We start from the raw sequence: 21,041 nt of genomic DNA, 5'->3' as shown, positions 1-21,041 counted from the left end.
TAAAAATTTATCTAGAAGAAATGGTTTATCATAATTAACACATACTGCAAGATTTTGTAAGAGAAAAACAAGTAACTATTGTCACCTGAGGTGAATATGAGTTTAACTGTGAACATAATGAAGTTAAACCTCTGCTATCAAAGATAGTTTTACTTAAAAAGAGAACATATATTTAACTCAACATACCAGTTTTCTTTCAGCTTAAAACAAGTTCTCTAAAAATATTATAGGATTGTAATACTTTGGGTCTTTAATTTTTTTCTTCTTCTGATCTAATTAAATTCTGACAATCAGATTACCAGAAGAGAATGTTAAAATGTTGATTAAGGAATAAAATATTTTATTTGTTGGGTTGCTTGGTTGTTTTTTTTAAATTATAACAGAACTAAACATATGAAAAATGTGCTGAAAATCCTCAATTCTGTAATGGTATACCTCAAAGTGCTTGAGTTTTCAAATTACATAAATATTTCAAACTGTTTATTTATTATTATCAGGGCTGGGGATACAGCCCAGTGGTAGAGCACTTGCCTAGTGTGCATAGGCTCTGGGTTCAATCCCCAGCACTGCAAAAAAAAGAAAAAGAAAAATATACTATTATCATTTAAATATTCTACAAAAGTATGTCTCATATACACACATAAACTTATTCAGAATTGGACTCAAAATGCTGTTATTCTAGCATAACTAATAAAACTCCATGACACTAACTAAAAAACCCTGAAAAGCAAAGAAGGGAGATACATTTTATTCCCATTGCTCTTTGTTGTTTTTGTTATTTTTGTTGTTGTAGATGATCACAGTACCTTTATTTTATTTTTTTATGTGGTGCTGAGAATAGAATCCAGTGCCTGGCGTATGCTAAGCAAGCGCTCTACCACTGAGCCACAACCCGGCCTCCCCCATTGCTCTTTTATCAACCAACTTCCAAATACAGAATACAAAACTGTTATGATTATTTGTTCCTTCCAATCTAGATTTGATTCCATGATAAAAACATACATCTCCATAACTAGTGCTACCAAATTTAATGATCAATAACATTAAAGACAACAGTTCTTTTTGTTTTGACTTATTTTTAATAATACACTCCAAGACAAGTCATCCTTCAGAACCAGATGCAAAAATATGATCCTATAAAAACTTCTCAGCCTTAGGGCATCTGGAGTTCAAGTTCTTTTTATTATCATCTTACATCTCACATCTAAACCATTTTATGAACCCTGCTCCCATCGCTAGGGTGAGTAACGCAACCTTGCAGATCCACTGGAGATTGCAGGCAGCATCAGCGGCTCCCAACCACATCCTGCCAACCTGGTGCCCAAGCAAGAAGAATCAAAGATGCATCAATACTCTGAAAGTTCCAGGGCCACTACCCTCTGGCCACATACCACCATCTCCTCCTCCACCACCACCACCACCACCACCACGTACGCCCAGAACCTACAAGAAAAAGGGGGCACCCAAGGAGGAGGAGATAGAAACACCACTAAGGAAAGTAGATCCGACATATTCCAGGCATCTAAAAAAGGTGGGATGGATTTCTCAAAAGCCCAGACCCGGAATCCTGCCACAGCCTGGGAGACGCCTTCAAGGTTAACTCTTTGCAAACCATTTAAAGGAACTTTCCCCTTCAATGCTTAATTCCAAAAAAAGCAATAAGTACGTTTTTATCACTTTATATTATTTAAAGCAATTTGGCTGGAAGCAACAGATTACACAACAAAGAGGGGAAACACACATCAATCTGCATCACAACATTAAAAAAAAAAAACACCTTAGGTTAATCCTATCAGTAAATCTTTTCCAATCTATGATCTCTGGAGTAAGGAAGTAAAAATAAATATTAAACATCTGAAAAGATCTTCAGTGTAGGCCAAAAAAGTCCTACTTAGGCCTCAGTCTGCCAACCAGAGTCATTTAACAAAGGAAAGTTTTCATTTAAATGTCTAATTAAGATGCTGCGACCAATATTTCTTCCTCACATTTATAGTTGTTTACTTTTCTAAGAGGGGTTTTGATTTTTTTTTTTTTTTCTTCTGGGAATTGAACCCAAGGGTGCTTAACCACGGAGCTACATTCCAACACACACACACACACACACACACACACACACACACACACACACACCACGGGGGGGGGGGGGGCTTTTTTTTTTTTGAGACAGGGTCTCACCAGCTCTGGGCCTTGCTAAGTTGCTAGGGTTAGCCTTGAACTTGCAATCCTTCTGCCTCAGCCTCCTGAGTCACTAGGATTACAGGCACGCACCATGGTGCTGACCTATAAGTGTTTTTTTAAAACCACCTTCTCCAAACCTCAAAACAGCATCTACAATTATGGACAATCATCCTCCTGTTCAATAAACAGTTTCTCCTTTTTTTTAACCCTTCATAAAGCTGGCCAAATGTTTTCCACTCCTAGGACTAAACAAACAAAAACATTATGTAACTGCAACCTACTTCTGTTGTTCAAATAAACTAATAAATGAGTTAAATGATGATTTAACAATGGTCTTGGGTTACCAAAGAATACCTATTTTAAAATAAAGAAATGTTTTAGACTTTCCATATAGGAGGAGAGAAAGAACAGGGTAAGCAGAGGTCAAGGATGGACTTTACTTCTTTAGAGGCCAGGTCAAGAAATTACTTTTTCTGTTCTGGTATTCTATAAAATCTTACCAATTCAAGAACCCTGATTATACAGTATCACTTTCCGTAAAATGTTCTCCAAATCTAAAATGTAATGGCAATCCCACTAAAGTCCAAAAATCATAAAACTAAAAGGAGTTAAGGTCTAAGACAAAATCAAGACAGCAGCCTTCTACAAAAACACTGACTGCACACAGGGCACAGTGGTACACACTTGTAATCCCAGCAGATCAGGAGGCTGCGGCAGAAGGATCACGAGTTCAAAGCCAACCTCAGTAACAGCAAGGCCTTAAGCACCTCCAGAGACCCTGTCTCTAAATAAAATATAAAAAGGGCTGGGATATGGCTAGGTAGTTAAGCACCCCTGGGTTCAAACCCTGGTACCAAAAAATACTGACTGCAGCTAGGTGTGGTGGTGTATGCCTGTGATCCCAGGAGTTTGGGAGGCTGAGAGAGGAGGATGGTAAGCTCAAAGCCAGCAGCAGTAACAGTAAGGCCCTATGGAGACCCTGTCTCTAAATACAAAAAGGGTTGGAGATGTGGCTCAGTGGTTAAGTGCCCGTAGGTTCAATCCCTGGTACCAAAAAAAAAAAAAAAAATACTAACTGCATCACTCATGCTTGTACACAGGACAGGCCAATTAGAAACACAGGTTTTGGATTAGAAGAAACACAGAAGTCTACTGTTCTCTTTTTTTTTTAAGACAGAGTGAGAGAGGAGAGAGAGAGAGAGAGAGAGAATTTTTAATATTTATTTTTTTTTTAGTTCTCAGCGGACACAACATCTTTTGTTGGTATGTGGTGCTGAGGATCGAACCCGGGCCGCACGCGTGCCAGACGAGCGCGCTACCGCTTGAGCCACATCCCCAGCCCCTACTGTTTTCTTATAACCAAATTAAATAGTGTTACCTGGAAGAACCATCTATAATGAACTGTGAAATTATGTTAAACAAATGTTTAGAAGACACAAAGCAAAAGTTTATCATTTTTATTTATAGTTTATCATAATCATTTCCAAATACAAATAAAAATTGTATACAAGTTTCAATCCCAGGATTTTTTAAAAATTTTTTTTAGTTGTAGATTGACACAATATCTTTATCTTTATTTATTTTTGTTTATGTGGTGCTAAGGATCAAATCCAGGGTCTCTCACATATGAGGCAAGCACTCTACCACTGAGCTACAACCCCAGCCCAATCCCAGGATTGTTTTTCTAATTTATTTATTTTAGTTGTTGATGGACCTTTTTTTATTTACATTCAGTGCTGAGAATCAAACCCAGTACCTCACTCTTTCAAGACAAGTGCTCTACCACTGAGCCACAGCCCCAGCCCCAATGCCAGGATTTTTGTCTTAATTAAGTTAAAGTCGTTTAGAAAGTATATATGAAACACAAATATTTGCCAACGGTGAGAATCACTCAAATTGGGTTTACCAAAAATATTGTATGTGGGAAAATCATTCCTATCATCATCAACAGACTTCCTTCACACCTTCGTTTTGGGTTTTATGCCCTTCCACCACAACCCAAATTAAGATGCTGCACAATGGCATAATCCTGTGCATCCGAAGCTTGTCAGTAGTAAAATTAATCAAATACCGCTGCTTTAATTAACTCACCACTCCCCTCACCCACTCTATGGTCCCCTCGGTCCCACATGACAACCCCCAAACCTCTAAATGTCACCTGCAGACACAGTGGGCAGGTGAAGTCAAGTACTTTATGAAAGCATAGGGCTGCTTCATTAACAGCTGCCAATATAATTAGAAAAAAACAATGAGTTAAAGAAAAATAGGATATGGATGATAGTAAATAAGCAGATCTACTTACTTAAGTAACATGTTCATCTGTGCTCAAACGTTAAACCATTTTTCATTAAATTTATGAATAATTTAACTTCTCCCGCATGAGCCACATCCCCAGCCTTTCTCAATATTTTCTTGATGAAAAAGAAGATATTACTAATCCTAACTTATCACCAAAGTAAAGGGACAATGCTACGATTAAAACTATTTCTCCCCCAGTACTGTGCTCAAGTAATGAGAAAGAGAATGAAAATGAACAAAAAAAGAACATCAAGGGCTGAGGATATAGCTCAGTTGGTAGACTGCTTGCACAAGGCCCTGGGTTCAATCCCCAGCACACAAAATATAAATAAATAAATAGATAGATAGATAGATAGATAGATAGATAGATAGATAGATAGATAAATAAAAGAACATCTAATGTTTTAACTTTCAGGGTTGGGGCTGTGGCTCAGTCGTAGAGCACTCGCCTAGCATGTGCAAGGCCCTGGGTTCGATCCTCAGCACCACATAAAATAAAGATATTATGTCCACCTACAACTAAAAAATAAATATATATATATATTTTTAAATGTTTTGACTTTCGAAAAAGTTGGAAATTCTAATGTTTTGTTAAAAAAAATAAGGGAACTTCACTATGCAAAAGATTATTTTCTGAATAACCAAATGAGGCAAAATACAAATGTCTGTATGTATATAAAGAGCTTAAATTAATAATATGTGAAAACACCATTCCCTCAATAATTAAATAGCCTCATGATTGGGCAATTCACAAGAGATACAAGTACCAGCGAGGCACAGTGGCACATGCCTATAATCACAGTGATTTAGGAGGCTGAGGCAAGAGGATCACAAGTTTGAGGCCAAACTAGGCAACTTAATGAGACTCTCAGCAACTGAGCAAGACCTCTCTCAAAAAATAAGGGGCTGGAGTTGTAGCTCAGCAGTAGAGCGCTCACCTAGCATGTGTGAGGCACTGGGTTAGATCCTCAGCACCACATAAAAATAAATAAATAAAGGTATTGGACACAGTATAACTAAACTAACTAAAAACTATATGAAAAATAAAAAGAAGTGGGTATGTGGCAATGTAGCTCAGTAGTAAACTGCCCCTGGATTCAAATTACCCAATACCAAAACAAATTAATAAATGCAAACAGTAATTTGGGGGGGGGGGGGTTAACCCCAGAGGCACTTAACCACTGAGCCACATACCCAGCCCCTTTTATTTTTTATTTTGAGACAAGGTCTCGCTAAGTTGGTTAGGGCCTCACTTAAGTTGCTGAAGCTGGCTTTGAACTTCTGATCCTCTTGCTTCAGTCTCCCAAACCCTGGGATTATAGGCATGTGCTACCTTAGGCCCAGCTCAAATAGGAAATTTTTTAAATGTTCAATAGAACCACTAAATCAAGTAAATAATTAAGACTGAAGTACTGTTTTCCAATTATTAAGCAAAGATTTTGATACACCATGAACAAAAAGATTCAAGGAAACTGGCCCTACCACACATTGCCACTGATATTATGAACTGATATGGTCATTTTTGAGGGAGAGACATTTAAATTTTTATTTTTTTTACAGTACTGGAGATTGAACCCAAGGGCACTCTACCACATCCCTATCCCTATTCATTTTTGCTCCTAGGGATTGAAGTCAGGGTAGCTCTACCACTGAGCTACATCCCCAGTCTTTAATTTTCTATACAGGTCCTTGCTAACTTGTCCAGGCTGGCCATGAACTTGCAATCCCCCTGCCTCAGCCTCCGGGGTAGTTGGGGACTATGGGTATGCATCACTACTCAGGGCCTCAAAGTTTTAATGAAAGTTTAAGAGTTTATATTTAGTAGAACCTACTTAGAATTCAGTAATAGACGCTGTTCTAAGGCTTTCTTAACATGTATACTCTCCTTAAATCTCTCAATGACAATAAGAAGTCTGTTATCAATTCTATTTTATAGGTGAGGTAAGTAAACATACACAGAGAGAAATTAAATAGTTTACATAAATCCAACAACTAGAAACTGACAGAGATGGAATTTGAAACCAAAAAATGGACAATAGAGCCTATACTCTGGTCAAGACATATGGTCAATCCTGAAATCTTTCTTTCTTTTAACCTAGTGACCCAGTCTAGGGAAATTTGCCCTATAAAATTAACTCAAAATATAAAAAAGGGTTCTATATAAAAATGTTTGCCAGAGTAATGTACACAGCAGCAGAAGGTGGGGGGTTGGTGGACAGGGCAACAGGAGAAAGAGGTGGGGGGACTACTCAGTTTACTCAGGTACCCTTCAAAAATATTGCGAAGGTTAATAACATAAACATTTCCAATTCCCAGTACCAAAAAAAAAAAAAAATTTAACATGTTAAAGGCAAAGTAGGCAACAAAATCTTATTTCTACCATGACTACTTCCATAAAAGCAAATCGTGCACATGAAAAAGCTGGAAACAGATCAGAGTAACAGTTTGTACATTAGAATGGCAAGGAAGAGTGAATTTTTATTTTTTTACCCATGTTCCAAATTTTTTGCAACATATCATTTAAGTAAAATTAAAGTAACCAAAGTAACAGATTTCCATGATTAAACATCCACAGGTTACATGATGATAGTAGAAGAAATTCAGACTCAACCTGAAAAAGAGCAATGTTTGATTTCCAAAGTTTTAGAAAACAATATTAAATAAGAATCTAAATCATGCTCATCTTAAACTAAACTTAAATTCTATTTTAATCAAAGTTCAAATAAGTCCCAACCTTATTTGGGACTTACCAGAATTACTCCAAAGACCAGAAGTAACCTACATAACGTGGGTAGGTAAAAGTTACCATGAACTTGAACAGGATTCACAAATACAACTGAGAAGTATGAGATCTTGTAAATAAACATTTGATATGTAACTCTGACAATAACTAAACCCAAAACTAGTTTTCTTAAACTCAAATGACAAGTTCTTACCCAGCATTGTTCTCCAATGACAGTACTGAGTTAGTAAGGAGGATCCAGGACACCTGTCACCACAGGACCCCTGCAGTGCTTCCATGCTCCAGCTCTTCTAGCAATAGTTCCACCAGCCCAGGGAGAAGGGAGAGGAAGATAAAGGGGCTCAACAGAAAGAAGCGTTGACGGAAGGAGTAAAGGGTCGCCAGGGAGGCTAACAAGTGAGCTATATTCTAAAGACAAAGGAAAAATAAGAGGAGAGATGAGGTCAGAAAAAGAAAGGGAGGACAATTCATGACACAAATTATTACTGTGACGGAAAAAGAAAAAAAGTCTACACTTGGATACATTCACATGCTTCATCATCTTTAAAAAAAAAAAAAACTCACAAAAACATAAACCAAAGAATATCAGAAACTAGTAACTAGGGCTCAATGTTGAAAGCCCTGTGGTCAAGCTGGAGACATGCACAGCCACTTTCCTCAGCTGAGTTCTGACAGTGCGGCTCTCACTCTGCAACACTGGGGTTTCCACTCGGACTTTCCTATTAATTGCACTTGAAGTACTGAATCCAGGCAGCCTAAGGCTGTCTGTGCAGCACCTCACTGCCACTCGCTATGCTTCCATGGGCCTGCTCGGGCACAACCAAAGGGCACAACCAAAACAGACACTTCCGACACACACCAGCCACAGTCTGCTGCAACATGACAAGGCCCACAACAGATCATCATCTATGAAGAGTTTTCACAAGAAGAAAAAGCAATGATACTGTCTGCTTTCCAAACACTCCCTTCAAGGACCCAGCATGGAGGAGAAAGAAACTTCATCCCATCTTGCACCCAAGACAGTTTCCATCACAGAGCACTTCCTGCTTATAGAAATGCTCTTGTTCCAGGGGCTATGAACCCTGAACCCGTCAAAGCTTCTGGATACACATCAGATTGTCCCTGAATCCTCTCAAATTACACAAAACTTACACATCTAGATTCACGTACATATTCTACTGTTGAAAGAGAGAATACACCAAAGGGATCCATAACTCCAGAGAGATTAAGAATCACATTCCATAGAACCCACACTGCACTCTGACAAGTCAGTTGGGCAGATCTCTTCTCTTACTGCTTGTGCCTATTTAATACAAATACAGGACCCCATGCTACCTACTGTCCACAGTCACTTGTCAATTCCAACAACCTTGAGAAACTGGTGCTGTTATTATTCTACTTAGCAGATGGAATAATTGAAGCACTAAGAAATCAAGTCATTTACCCAATATCACACAGCTGTTTGAAAACTATAAAACTTCTCCAAATGAAGTGTGACTATTCATTTGTGCACAGATTTTTTACTTCTATTAGCTGACATGTCTTTCTGCTTAACACTCACCTGATTCAGGGAGAAAATTAAGTGATTTTTATCACCAAAGACTCATCTTTGCTAGATTGCCAACTACAAATACATAGACCAGGAAATTCAGGAAAGGCCTTAAGAATCACAATAACTGAAGGAGGAACTTGAAAGATGTTTGTCCTGGGATAAAACCTGGTTTGGAATTTTTAAGCTAAGAATCTGATAAATTTAAAGGTATCTGTTGATGACATGATCCTGTCTGGAGAAAATCCTGAAGAATCTATAAAAACTACTAATACTAATAAGTGAGTTTAGCAAGATAACAGAATACATAACCAATAAGCAATTGTATTTCTATATACTAGCAACAATTTTTAAGTGAAATTAAGAAAATTCCACTTAGCACAGCATCAAAAAGTACTATTTAATGAATAGATGTAGCGAAAAATGCACAAGATTGCTTTATACTAAAAATCATGTTAAAATTAAAATTCTTCATTACACTGAAAATTATTGCTGACGGAAATTAAAATCAGAGGTCATTCATTTGATGCTTAAAAATCACATATGACAGAACATAAGTTCCAGTTTTATGGTTGCTTTTCCAATACAGGCATGATGTTTCTCCTCTCTTTTAACATTCAATGACTCCCCTACCTATTATCTGCAGTAAAAATCAAAAATCCCAATTTATACCTTCCCTTCCTCTTTTGCCACATAAAATGAGTGTGTTTTTTTGTTTTTTGGCTTTTGGTTTTTGTTTGTCTATCTGTTTTTTTGTACCAGGGATTAACCCTCTAGGATGTTTAACCACTGAACCACATTGCAGCCCTTTTTACTTTCATACAGGTTCTCAGTAAATTGCGGAGGCTAGCCTTCAACTGCAATCCTCCTGCCTCAGCCTCCCAAGTCACTAGGATTACAGATGTGCACCACTATACCTAGCAAGATTTTTTCTTAAAAGGCCAAGGCCAGAGTCAGTCGGACTCAAATCCTGACTCAATCTCTCACTATGGGACTTTCCTGAAACAACTTCTTTATCTATAAAACTGAAACTAACAATTCTGCCATGTGATAATTACTAAAATATGGTTAGCTTCTGGTAAGCACTAGAAGTGTCTAAAACATACCAGCCAAGTTCTATTTTCTTACCTACCCTGCTCCTAAAGTAGTTCTCTTGGGAAAGTTTGTTTTTATTTATCAAGACTCCCTAAAATAAGACTGCAAATTGATGCAACCACTATGGAAAGCAACATGGAGATACCTCAAAAAACTTGGAATGGATGCATCATTTGACCCAGCTATCCCACTCCTTGGTTCATACCCAAAAGATTTAAAATCAGCATATTACAGTGATGTAGCCACATCATTGTTTATAGCAGCTTAATTCACAATAGCTAAACTGTGGAACCAACCTAGATATCCTTCAAGAGATGAATGGATAAAGAAAATGTGGTACATATACACAATGGAATACTACCCTGCCTTAAAGAAGAATGAAATTATGGCACTTGCAGGTAAATGGATGGAACTAGAGAATATCATGCTGTGTGAAATAAGCTAATCCCCAAGAACCTAAAGCCAAATGTTTTCTCTCTTGGCCGAATGCTGATCCATAGAGGGGCGGGGAAAGGGATATTGAAGAATGAAGGAACTTTGGTTTGTGTAGATGGGAGTAAGAGGAGAAGTGAAGCTGTGGGGATGGGAAGACGGTAGACTACCCTATATACAGGTACGATCACACCACCGCAGTGACTCTGCACCATGTACGGCAAGACGAAGAAGAGGTGTGCTCCATTTGTGTACAATATGTCAAAATACATTCTACTATAAAATAAATAAATATATTTAAATACCAAAAGTGAACTAATTTACTAGAAAGAAGTATGGATGAATATATATTTAAAATCATAGATGTGTATTACTTTCTAAATATTTTTCCTTTTTATTGAAAATTGATTAAAGGAGATATTGGAAAAAATTTCTGCAATTGATATGTAAAAGAATTAAAATCCAGGCTGGGGATATAGCTCAGTTGGTAGAGTGCTTGCCTTACATGCACAAGGCCCTGGGTTCAATCCCCAGCACCACAAAAAAAAAAAAAAGAATTAAAATCCTTAATATATTATGTGAAATAGCTTTAACAGAAATGAAATATTATTGAGGAAATTACAGATTCAAGAGAAATGTACAACATGATGCTATCTATATAAAATTGTTCACCTATGCTTACAGTCCAAAAATGTATATAAAAATATACTATATCTTTGTATAAAAAAGAATAATATGCTATAAAAAATAATATTCTTGGGGCTGGGATTCTGGCTCAGAGGGAGAGCATTCGCCTTGCATTCATGAGGCACTAGATTCAATCCTAAGCATCACATAAAAATAAAAAATAAAGATGTAACTAAAATAATAATAATAATATTCTTATATGCGTGGGATAATTTTTTGATAATTTCATTTTCTTCCTTGACAATATTTGTATTAAGATTTTATAATAAACATCTAATAATTATTTAAAAAAAAACACTCCCTAAAATAAGGTTTGCCTTCTCTAAACTTCCTCAACACTTTATGCAAACTTCTACCATAACATTTCATTCTGCATTATTAGTATGCACTGACTTGTGAGGAATTGAAGCAAGGGATCTTGTTTTATTTTGGTCTCTCCAATGTATAGTACACCATAGATGCTCAGTAAGTTCCTTTTGTCTAACATGTTCCTGGGACAACGAATAGAAAACAAAGTAAACCTGACTGAGAAAAAAACATATGCTTATGGAACATATCCTAAAGAAAAAGAAAAAAGATTTTTAAGTCACCTATAACTCATTACATTATATAGCAATATTAATATCTGATTCCTTCCCTCCTCCCATCTACATAAATGGAACAAAACCATGAAGAACAAAAGCATGAAGCACAGTAAAGAAAGAATCAAGAGTCAAACCCCTATGCTTCCTGTATTATTTCTAGCTCTGGAAATGTCTTTTATATTTAATTGTATATTAAATACAACTCCTTAATTAAAATGCTGTAATATAAAAGTCTACCAGTCACATTCAATCATAGGTAACAAAAAATACTCCAAAGCCAAGTAATTTGTGGGCTACCCTCTCTAGTGTTCATTAGTGCTCTTCACCACGTATTTCCAGTTCTCTCTCCAGACTCATGATTGGGTTTTACTTCCTTGTCCCCATGAAGTTAGGTACTACAACACTACTTTTTCTAGCCAATGAAACAAAGAGAACTGACGTGCCACTTCTGGGTGCTATTTTTAACAGCCAGAGCACCATCTACCATGTTCTTTTTCCAATACTGGCAATAGTGGAAGGACAGAGTGGAGCCCCCTTCAGCCTCCAGAGCTAAGGGCAGAGCTGCCAATCCAGCCCATGACAAACACACAACGCAAGCAGGAAATAAACCCCTGAGGATGAAGCCACTAAAAACTGCACTTCTTTCTTACCACAGCATAATCTAGAGGTTCTGACACACACATAAACAGTACTTAGTATTTCTCCACATCACCCCAACTTCAGTGTTAAGACTATTCTGCACAAAACAGGAACTCTGGTCTATCAGCAAGTTTTTAAAATAAGAAATGTAAGTATGATGTTTTTAAAGGAAAAAAACAAAAACAATCAAAGAATAGCAGAATTAATTTTTCAATGAAAAGATTACAAAACTTTAACTGCATATAAAAAAGGCACAGAGGAGCTGAGCATGATAGTGTATGCCAGTGATAAAGGAGGCTGAGGCAGGAGGATCACAATTTCTTCTTCTTTTTTTAATATTTATTTTTTAGTTGGACACAATATCTTTATTTACTTATTTTTATGTGGTGCTGAAGATGGAACCCAGGGCCTCCCATGTGCTAGGCAAGCGCTCTACCGCTGACCCACAACCCCAGCCCCTGGAGAATCACAATTTCGAGACCAGCCTCAGCAACTTAGCAAGGCCCTAAACACTTAGCGAGACCCTGTCTTAAACAGCTGAGGATGTAGCTCAGTGGAAAAGTGCCCTTGAGTTCAATCCTGAGTAACCCCCCCCCATAAAAGGGACAAAAGTAGTACTTAAGTGGGAACATACTATTAATCTATTCTCCACAAAATAAAAACTTCTACTACATCTTTACCATGCTGAGTTCACTAAACTAGGGTTGGAGGTACAAACCGTGTGCCTAGCATGTGTAAGGCCCTGGGTTCAATCCTCAGCTTAAAAAAAAATAGACTAGAGACTCAGAATTCAACAGAACACTGCAAACACTACCCATCAACTGGGGCTGGCCTTCAATCATTTGCCACCCCAAGTGGTTCAACATCACTATTAGATGTTATAAACTGCTCAACATGGGAGAGACTTCTAGCTGCTTCATCGTTCACCATTCCCAAAGTTAGTAACCAGACTCTGCATATTAGGCAGCAACATGCTCAGCAAAGGGACTGCACTCCCAGCCTCCTCTGCAGCTACACGGGCTACTGTGCCTAGATTCCAGCCATGACACAAAAGCTAAAACATGCCACTTCTGAGAAGTATTTTTCAAAGGGAGAGAGTGTACCCTTGGTCTCCTCTTCCTCCAATCTGCTTCATGGGACATAAGACAGAATAACTGGGGCTCTAGAAGCCATTATGCAGTCTTAGGGCAACAGCTATACTCCAGAAACCTCTAAGTAGTAAGATAGGAGACAAGACCCTGGTGACTGTGGTGCAGAGGCACCATACCAGCCTACTGCCCACATTCCAGAATTTGATGTGAAAGAGAATAAAACACCCAATTCAAGTCACTATTATTCTGAAGTTATCTATCACACATACTGAATCCTTACACCCTGCTGTTGGCAATAGGCTCAGAAAAACAACCCAGATCTTTCAACAGAGTCCATGATATAGAAAAATAAATATATGAGATCTCTGTTAGTAAGTCAAAAAGGTAAAATAATACCTTTCTTTAATTTTGATTATTTTAATTCTGCTATTTTCCTATTATTATCTAATTATAGTCCAATCTACAGAGATAACTGCATTTTTAAGTATCATTTAAACTCAACAACAGTAACCTATCTCTATTTCAAAATATTGTAGGGAAATAAGGGCCAAAAGCAGAGGACAGCCTCATTTAACTATCTCAATAAAAGAAGTTCAAAAAAGAGTACGCTTGTTATAGTTTGTATCCCACATATTAAGTTCTTAGAGGCTCTAACTCATAAAGCCAAGCCGTCTGCGTCTATTACATACTGCTGATCTACAACCACCACAAAATAGATTAAACCAACCATTGTATTTATTCATGATTTTACAAGCTGGGCTAGGCTCAGCTGCATGGTTCCTCTGCTACTCTCACTGGTGTTCGCTTTTGTGATTGGGTTCACGGAGCAAGTCACCCAGGGTCTGAACCAGAGTATAAAGCCCACACTGATTAGTCTATCTTCAAGAACCATCATGGTGTGGTACCATCCCCTATATTAGGCTTCTTTCCTAGTTACACTCACCAGGAAAACACTTTTGTAACTTCCCTCCTCAATAATTTCATGCCCACTATATATTCTCTCTCTTTTCACTCTACTTTCAGCAATCCCTCAAGGCTTAATTCAAGTACTACTTCTCTAAATCTTTGAGGACTTCTCTCTGCCACAGTAAATCTGGAAGAATTGACTGTCCGTCCCTGCACATGGTGCCTGCACAACTTACATGCTGTGTAACGTGAAAGATCTAAGAACAAGCTAATAGAAAGCATAGACTTTTCAAACCATTTCACAATTGTGCACCGTACATAATCCTGCTGTCATAAAACAACAGAAGCCCCAGGTGTGGTGATGCACGCCTGTGATCTAGGGACTCAGGAGGTTGAGGCAGGAGGATCACAAGCTTGAGGCCAGCCTGGGCAACTCAGTGAGGACCTAAGCAACTTAGCAAGACCTTGTCTCAATATAAAAAAATGAAAAAGAGCTGGGGATGTGGCTCAGTGATAAAGTACCCCTAGGTTCAATCCTCAGTATCAAAAAAAAAAGAAAAGAAATGTAGAATAATTCTATATTTTGTATAGGCCTTTTCTAAAATATTGAAGTATAAAAAGAGCTGTGTCGTTTGTCCGTAACTTGTTCCTAAGTCCCTCAAATTCTCCAAGTAAAGAACTGACACTTCCAATTCTAATTTCAAAATTGGTATTTCTACTATATTTTCACAATAACCACCAGCATACATTTATATGCAAGGGTCATCATAAAAAAATAAATTATTTCCATGTCACTCCATTTATCACTGAGTCACATCCCCATAACTTTTGTAACTTATCTTGCCAAGTTGTTCTGAAAATAGCCACTGTAGCAGAAACACGATAAAGAGATTTTTGAGAAAGTAGGAAGGAATTAATCAACTTGTTGAAATTAAAAGATAAAAGGAGACCAAAACAATATAGAAAAAAATTAAAGAAAGAGAAACACACACACACACACAGATCAGAGAGTTTATTCCAGGGCTGGGAAGTAGCCGTCTGGCATGCATGAGGCCCTGGGTTCTATTCCCAGTTACTGCAGGTGAGGGGTGGGGGAGGGGATGTGAACCATGTAATTATGCTCAAGGTAGCTCTCTAATATAATAACTGTCCTCTGAAAAGACAGTGGTTCAGGGTATAAACAGTTGACTCAAAAAGGGCCAAGGACAGTGCCTGACAAATCCTATCCCTACCACCTGCGGATACAGCACCATCCCCACTCTATTCCTCACATCAGCTTTGATAACTTGGTAAGAAATATGGTAGAATGTTTCTTTGGCTTCCCAACTTAGTAATGTGAATTTATGGTCTAAGGAAGGAGAAAATAAAATCAAAGCTTCAGGAAAAGTTCTGTTAATAGAAAAATCATTAGACTTCTTACATGTACTCACCCTGGCATGAGTCACTTTGCCAGTGGTAAGACCTGATAAAAGATTATGAGCTACTCCAAATAAGCAAATAATTAGATAGTCTTTACAGTTGAGGAGAACTTTAAGACAAATGTAAATTTCAGTGTTCCACTTGACATTTGTACAAGAGGAAATCACTATTTATGTACCACTTTTCAAACTGTACCTCTAAAATTAATAACTTCAAATATTTTAATTTTAGGTACTAAACATAATTTTTTAAATAGTTAATGTAAAGTCAGTAAGTATGTAGCCTATGCTTTTTTTTTTCCAGTTGTAGATGGACACAATACCTTTATTTATTTATTTTATATGGTGCTGAGGATGGAACCCAGTGCCTCACATGTGCAAGGCAAGTGCTCCACCACTGAGCTACAACCCTAGTCCCTAGTCTGTGCTTTTTAAATATGATAAAACACATACACAAAAAAATAAGCTAGCTAAAACAATAAAATGCTCTATTTAATTGCCAAAAATTCACCCTCTAGGAAAGCATAACAGGCAGTGCACTACTATTTTTTAATCCAAAAACAAATACACTATTTAAAAAAATGTCATGTTATTTCTGTAACTTATTCCACTAAGTTAGTGACCATCTAATTATCATTGCCCATTTTAAAACCATTGTCTTTTACATTCCACAAAGAATACTTCCATTTCTTCAGTGAATTGTTTGCAATTTCACATTATTTCATGATTATAAACCTAAATTACATTTGTTATACACATCAGTTTTGCTTTCAGGGTGCCCACTGACCAAATACAGGGTCTTTTCAGCATGGATTCTAATATGGTGTGGAGACAGTGAAAAACCTTCTCTTTGCTTTCTATTTCACATGCTATTTTTCATTCACACAATTCTAAAGCAATTGGAGGAGATTCCATGCCCTTGAAAAGCCACCTAATTTTAAAGAATTCACTAAAAGATTGGAACCAAAGTTATCACTAGACTTACTTTCCCTATAAGAATACTGTACTGGGGTGGTGGGGGGAGAGGCTTGGTAGAGAGCTTGCATAACATGATTGATGCACTAGGTTCGATGTTCAGCACCTCATAAGTTTAAAATAAAGATATGTGTACACCTATAAGTAAAAAATAAATATTAAAAAAAGAATAGTGTACTAGCTAATAAATACAAAGGAAAAGATTCTTCCAAGACACAGAATTACTCAAGACATTTCCCAAAGTTTTGATAATTTATATTGTTACATTACATTATCATTCTCTGGAAATTTTTCCGCTCCTCAAAAAGCCATATTTTTCTTCATTTATAATATGAGATAAAAACTAAAATAAGAAAGTGATCAATACACTAAATCAACATTCCTTCGGTGCTCCCTGGACTTGCACTAATACAACTGAACTCATTTCAATAATAAGAGCATGTGCATGTGTGTACATACATGCTTGCTTTCTTGGGAGGCTAGGAGTGTTGAGAGCATAGACAAGACTACCCTTTCTTTCTAAAGAAGAAATTTAAATGCAAATATGAAACCTGATCTTAAATTCATGTTCAATAAGAAACCAAGAAATATTTTTCACACAGTAAAAACGGGAAACAATTGAAGTAAAATCCTAATATGGTTTGTCCCATGATGCTTTAAAGAATACAGAAAAGGGGTGAGAAGTCTACAGTTACTTAAAACTCCACCTTCCTTCTCAAATTTTAGTTAATGCAGGCATATCGATAGTATTTCATATCCGACATTGTATTACAAGTGGTATAATAAACAAACTCTAACTTTGTATCACAAAGAAGCTAATACAAAGATGGATTCATCCTGTGCTTGTTTCCCTCAAGATCTGTTACATGTTACAGCTAGGTAAGAGCTGGCAACAAAGTATGGAGACAACTGAAGGCCCCGAATCATTTTGTAGTTTAAAAAAAAAAAAAAAGTACATTCGGTTAGGAACTTAAGGGGTTCCCACAACCCCAGCCCTGCTATGGCTCAGTAACACTACTATTTTTACTCCAAATCACCAAACATAACAATACTACTCCTAAACGACTGCATCTGAACCAGAGTCTAGGGGCTGGCTGGCGTGCACAGGTCCCAGCGCACCCCTCCACGACCAGCAGTTCAATGAGAGTATCATACAATGGAATGAGTAAGCAGCACACGCCATTCTACAACTTCGAGAAAGACAAGCAGGGATCTTCCACAGCACCCCGAAGAGCCACAATAGCTGAGCGACTCACTGGCAATAAAACGGGTTTCTTAATTTACAGGCAAAGTTGCCGAAATTGCCATTTTGCAGAACCACCCCTAGACACCTCGGCGGCTGGGGTGCAGGGTCCTCAGGTACGCTCGAAAAGGACTGAAACCGCCTCCCAGTCCCGCTGGAGCCGCGGCTGCAAGTCGGGCAACAGCCACCCGGCGTCCTCCGGGTCCAGGAGCTCCCCGCCGCGGGCCGTGTTGGCGCCGGCCGGGCTTCCGCAGCCCGGGTAGCCCGCACCTGGCCGTGCACTCGGGCGGCGGAGGGCGCCGGGGGTGGGGGAGAGGGAGCCCGGGGCTCTTAACGCACCCCAAGGAACAGCGGCAGGTTGGCTCAGGAAAAGTTGCGAGAGCCGCCAGCTGACAAAGGAGGCCCTGCCGGCTCCTCCGGCCGCTCTCGCCGGCCGCCCGGGACCCCGGGCCTCGGCGTTTGACAGCTCGGGCCGCGGCCGCCCGCCGGGGCGCCAGCTGGGTGCGCGTCGCAGTGCCTGTGACGCCCGGCCAGGCCACGGAGTCGACCGAGCCGTCCCCGAGCAGCGCAGCCCCGGGCGGCAGCGCGCGAGGCGGAACTAAAAGTAAAGTGCGCGGCGCGGGCGGCGGGACCCCGCGTCCGCCAGCGCCGGGCCACCCCCGCGGGCCGGGGGCGCGGGCCGGGCCGGGGGCGGGCGCCTGACAGCCCGCGCCCCGCGCCGCCGCGGCCGCTGGCTCCGCGCGCTCAACTTACTTCTTTCTGGCTCTCTGGAAAGGGGAAGCGCCATCTTTGCGAGGCCGGCCCCGAGGTCTTTTGTCTGCGGCTGCGGGGCTCGGGGCCGGGGCTCCGGGCTCCTCGGGGGGTGGTGGCGGCGGCTGCGGCTGCTCCGCGCTCCGGTCCTCCTCCGACGACATCCTAGTCACCAGGAAAGACACATGGGTCCCGGTCCTCCTCCTGGGGGGCTCCTCCCGCCGCCGCGGCCGCCGCCGCCGCCGCTGCTGCTCGGGTTCCTCCTCCCCGGCTCAGCCTCTCGCATTTCCCGCAGCCCCGGGAGCAGCAGCAGGTACCGGGAGAGGCGGCCGCGGGGAGCGAGCAGGACACGCACTCACACACATCGGCGCGGGAGCGCGCTCGCGGCGCGCGGGGGCCGGCGGGGGCGGCGGTGCGGGGCGGGGCGGGCGGGGCCGCGGGGCGGGGCGGGGCGGGCCGGGCGGCGGTGCGGGGCGGGGGCCGCGGCGGGCGGGGCGGGGTGGGGCGCGGGCGGCGGCGGGCGGGGCGCCGCGGGGCGCCGGGGTCTTGCCGCGCCCCTCCCCCAGCCCCCGCGGCGCGCGGAGAAAGGGCCGCGGCGGGGGCGACGGCGGGCGGGCGGGGGTCGCGGGCGGTGCCCCTCCCCCGCCGGCGGCAGTCCGCCCGTCAGACGCCGCGGCGAAGTTTTGACAGCTGCTCCAGTTGTTGTGGTGGGTTCCGGGCGGCGCGAGCGCCGGCCCCCCGCTCGCTCGCGCCCGCGCGCACACGCTCGCTCGCACTCGCTCGCCCTCCGGGGCAGGGGAGGAGGAAGTTTTGCGGGTGTGCGTGCACCACACACACACACCCCACCGTGGCCGTCGCGCGAGGCCCGCGCCCGGCTCCCCCGGGGCGACCCGCACCACAGACCTCTCAAACTCGCCGCCGTCTCGCCCACACACGGCCGCTGGCGCCCCCGCCCCCGCTCCCGGCCCCCTCCCGCCCCCCGCGCCCGCTGCCACTCACGGGGCTGGCTCCGCGCATGCGCCGCCGCCCGCGGACGCGCCGCCGTGACCTCACGCCCCTCCCCCGCGCCCCGCCCGCTCTGACGCGGCGCCGGCCCGCGCGGCTGCGGCCCCACTGCGCCCCGACTCGGGCGGCGCCAAGCTGCGGACTTGAGTCCGGGATCCGGAGCCCAGCGGGGTCGGCCCTGGGACACCGGCACGCGACGCCTCCGCACCCCCGCCGGCGCCCCAGGCCCGGTGTCACCCGGGGTCCAGGGTCGCAGGCGGCTGTGCAGAAGAAACGCGGTGCAAGTTGGTTACGGTGCCGTGGCGCTGAGAGTGCGAGGTTATAGCGTCATTTTTAAAAATCCAGAGAGGGCTTATAAAGCTGTCAGACAAAAAGAAGCTCAACAACTTGGCAAATAAAACGCTGAAACACACGATGAGGTGTTCAGTGTGTTGTGTCTCCGAGACCCCCCTCCGGAAAGGCAGAGCCGGCTAGAGGAGCCCGAGGCGCACAGCCACGCAGGGACTGTCACCACAGGGACTGGAAACTGCACGTTGGGACTAGGGGACTGTTAAGACCAATCAGCCGTTTGTGGAAGGACTGGGGTAAACTGTCCCCCTGTAGGCACCTACCCTGGGCCCCCGCGCGCTTTCCTTCCACCTTCCCAGCACTGTGAAAGGTAAAATAGTATCTGCTTCTTTTCCGCAGTGTTGTTGCCACCTTTACCTCCCAATAGCCAGTACATTAACTTTGAACTGTGTTTCCTACTTGGGAAAATTATACACACTTTGATTTCCAGAGCCTATTGAAATTGAAACTATAGGGTTTGGGGTTTTTTTTCCCCTAATGGCCCAAATGAGGAACATAGTAAAATAGACATTTTAATCCTTCAGAGTTTAATCCTTGCAGGTTTTTTCAAGTTTACTAAATTTACAGCTAGATGAACTTTGGGACTGGGAGAGAGGGCTGATATGGTAAATACAAATTATAAATTTAAAGTATCTGTTACATATAGAAATACAACATATAATTATTGATAAACTTATGTGGTATATTTGAAGTTAATTATTATTAAGAACAAATATAAAAACTCACCCTTTTACATTTATTTCTGTACATTGCACAAGTACATCTTCAAAATTGGGTTCTTGATCCAAATGTTCAGCTGTCCTCAATACTGAAATTAGAATACTCATTTCCACTGTGAGTTTCAGTTGCACAAAATTACACATCAAAATAATTGACTTTGATACACTTTTTCAACACTTGGGAGAATTTAAGTGTAGATGTGTATATGCAAATTGCAAGTCACTACTGCTGGAGAGTTAAAAGGAAATAAAGACAGAGCAGAAATGGGGTAGAGTGCATGGATGTGTAGCAATAGAGCTTGTGTGTAGAGATACTTCGGGAAAGATAAAGGCTGATGTATGAGTAAGCCTGGCTTTACATCTCCATTTCTCTGACCACTG

General features: G+C 41.4%; 1 protein-coding gene across 2 annotated transcripts in view; it reads right to left on the bottom strand.

Annotated features, from left to right (window-relative positions):
- The window catches only part of Kmt2c (lysine methyltransferase 2C), a 269,564-nt gene extending 250,570 nt beyond the window's left edge, over positions 1-18,994 (bottom strand). For both annotated transcript variants that reach the window (XM_026413840.2, XM_026413847.2), the window contains exon 1: positions 18,592-18,994. In XM_026413840.2, coding sequence (XP_026269625.2) covers positions 18,592-18,752 — 161 coding nt within the window. In that variant the 5' untranslated portion in view covers positions 18,753-18,994. The remainder of the gene's footprint in view (positions 1-18,591) is intronic.
- Between the last annotated feature and the right edge of the window lie 2,047 nt (positions 18,995-21,041).

Source organism: Urocitellus parryii, chromosome 3, assembly GCF_045843805.1.
Source record: "Urocitellus parryii isolate mUroPar1 chromosome 3, mUroPar1.hap1, whole genome shotgun sequence".
In the NCBI taxonomy this organism is placed as follows: domain Eukaryota; kingdom Metazoa; phylum Chordata; class Mammalia; order Rodentia; family Sciuridae; genus Urocitellus; species Urocitellus parryii.
The sequence above is the reverse complement of the archived record's forward strand: the minus strand, read 5'-3'. Positions and strand labels throughout refer to the sequence as shown.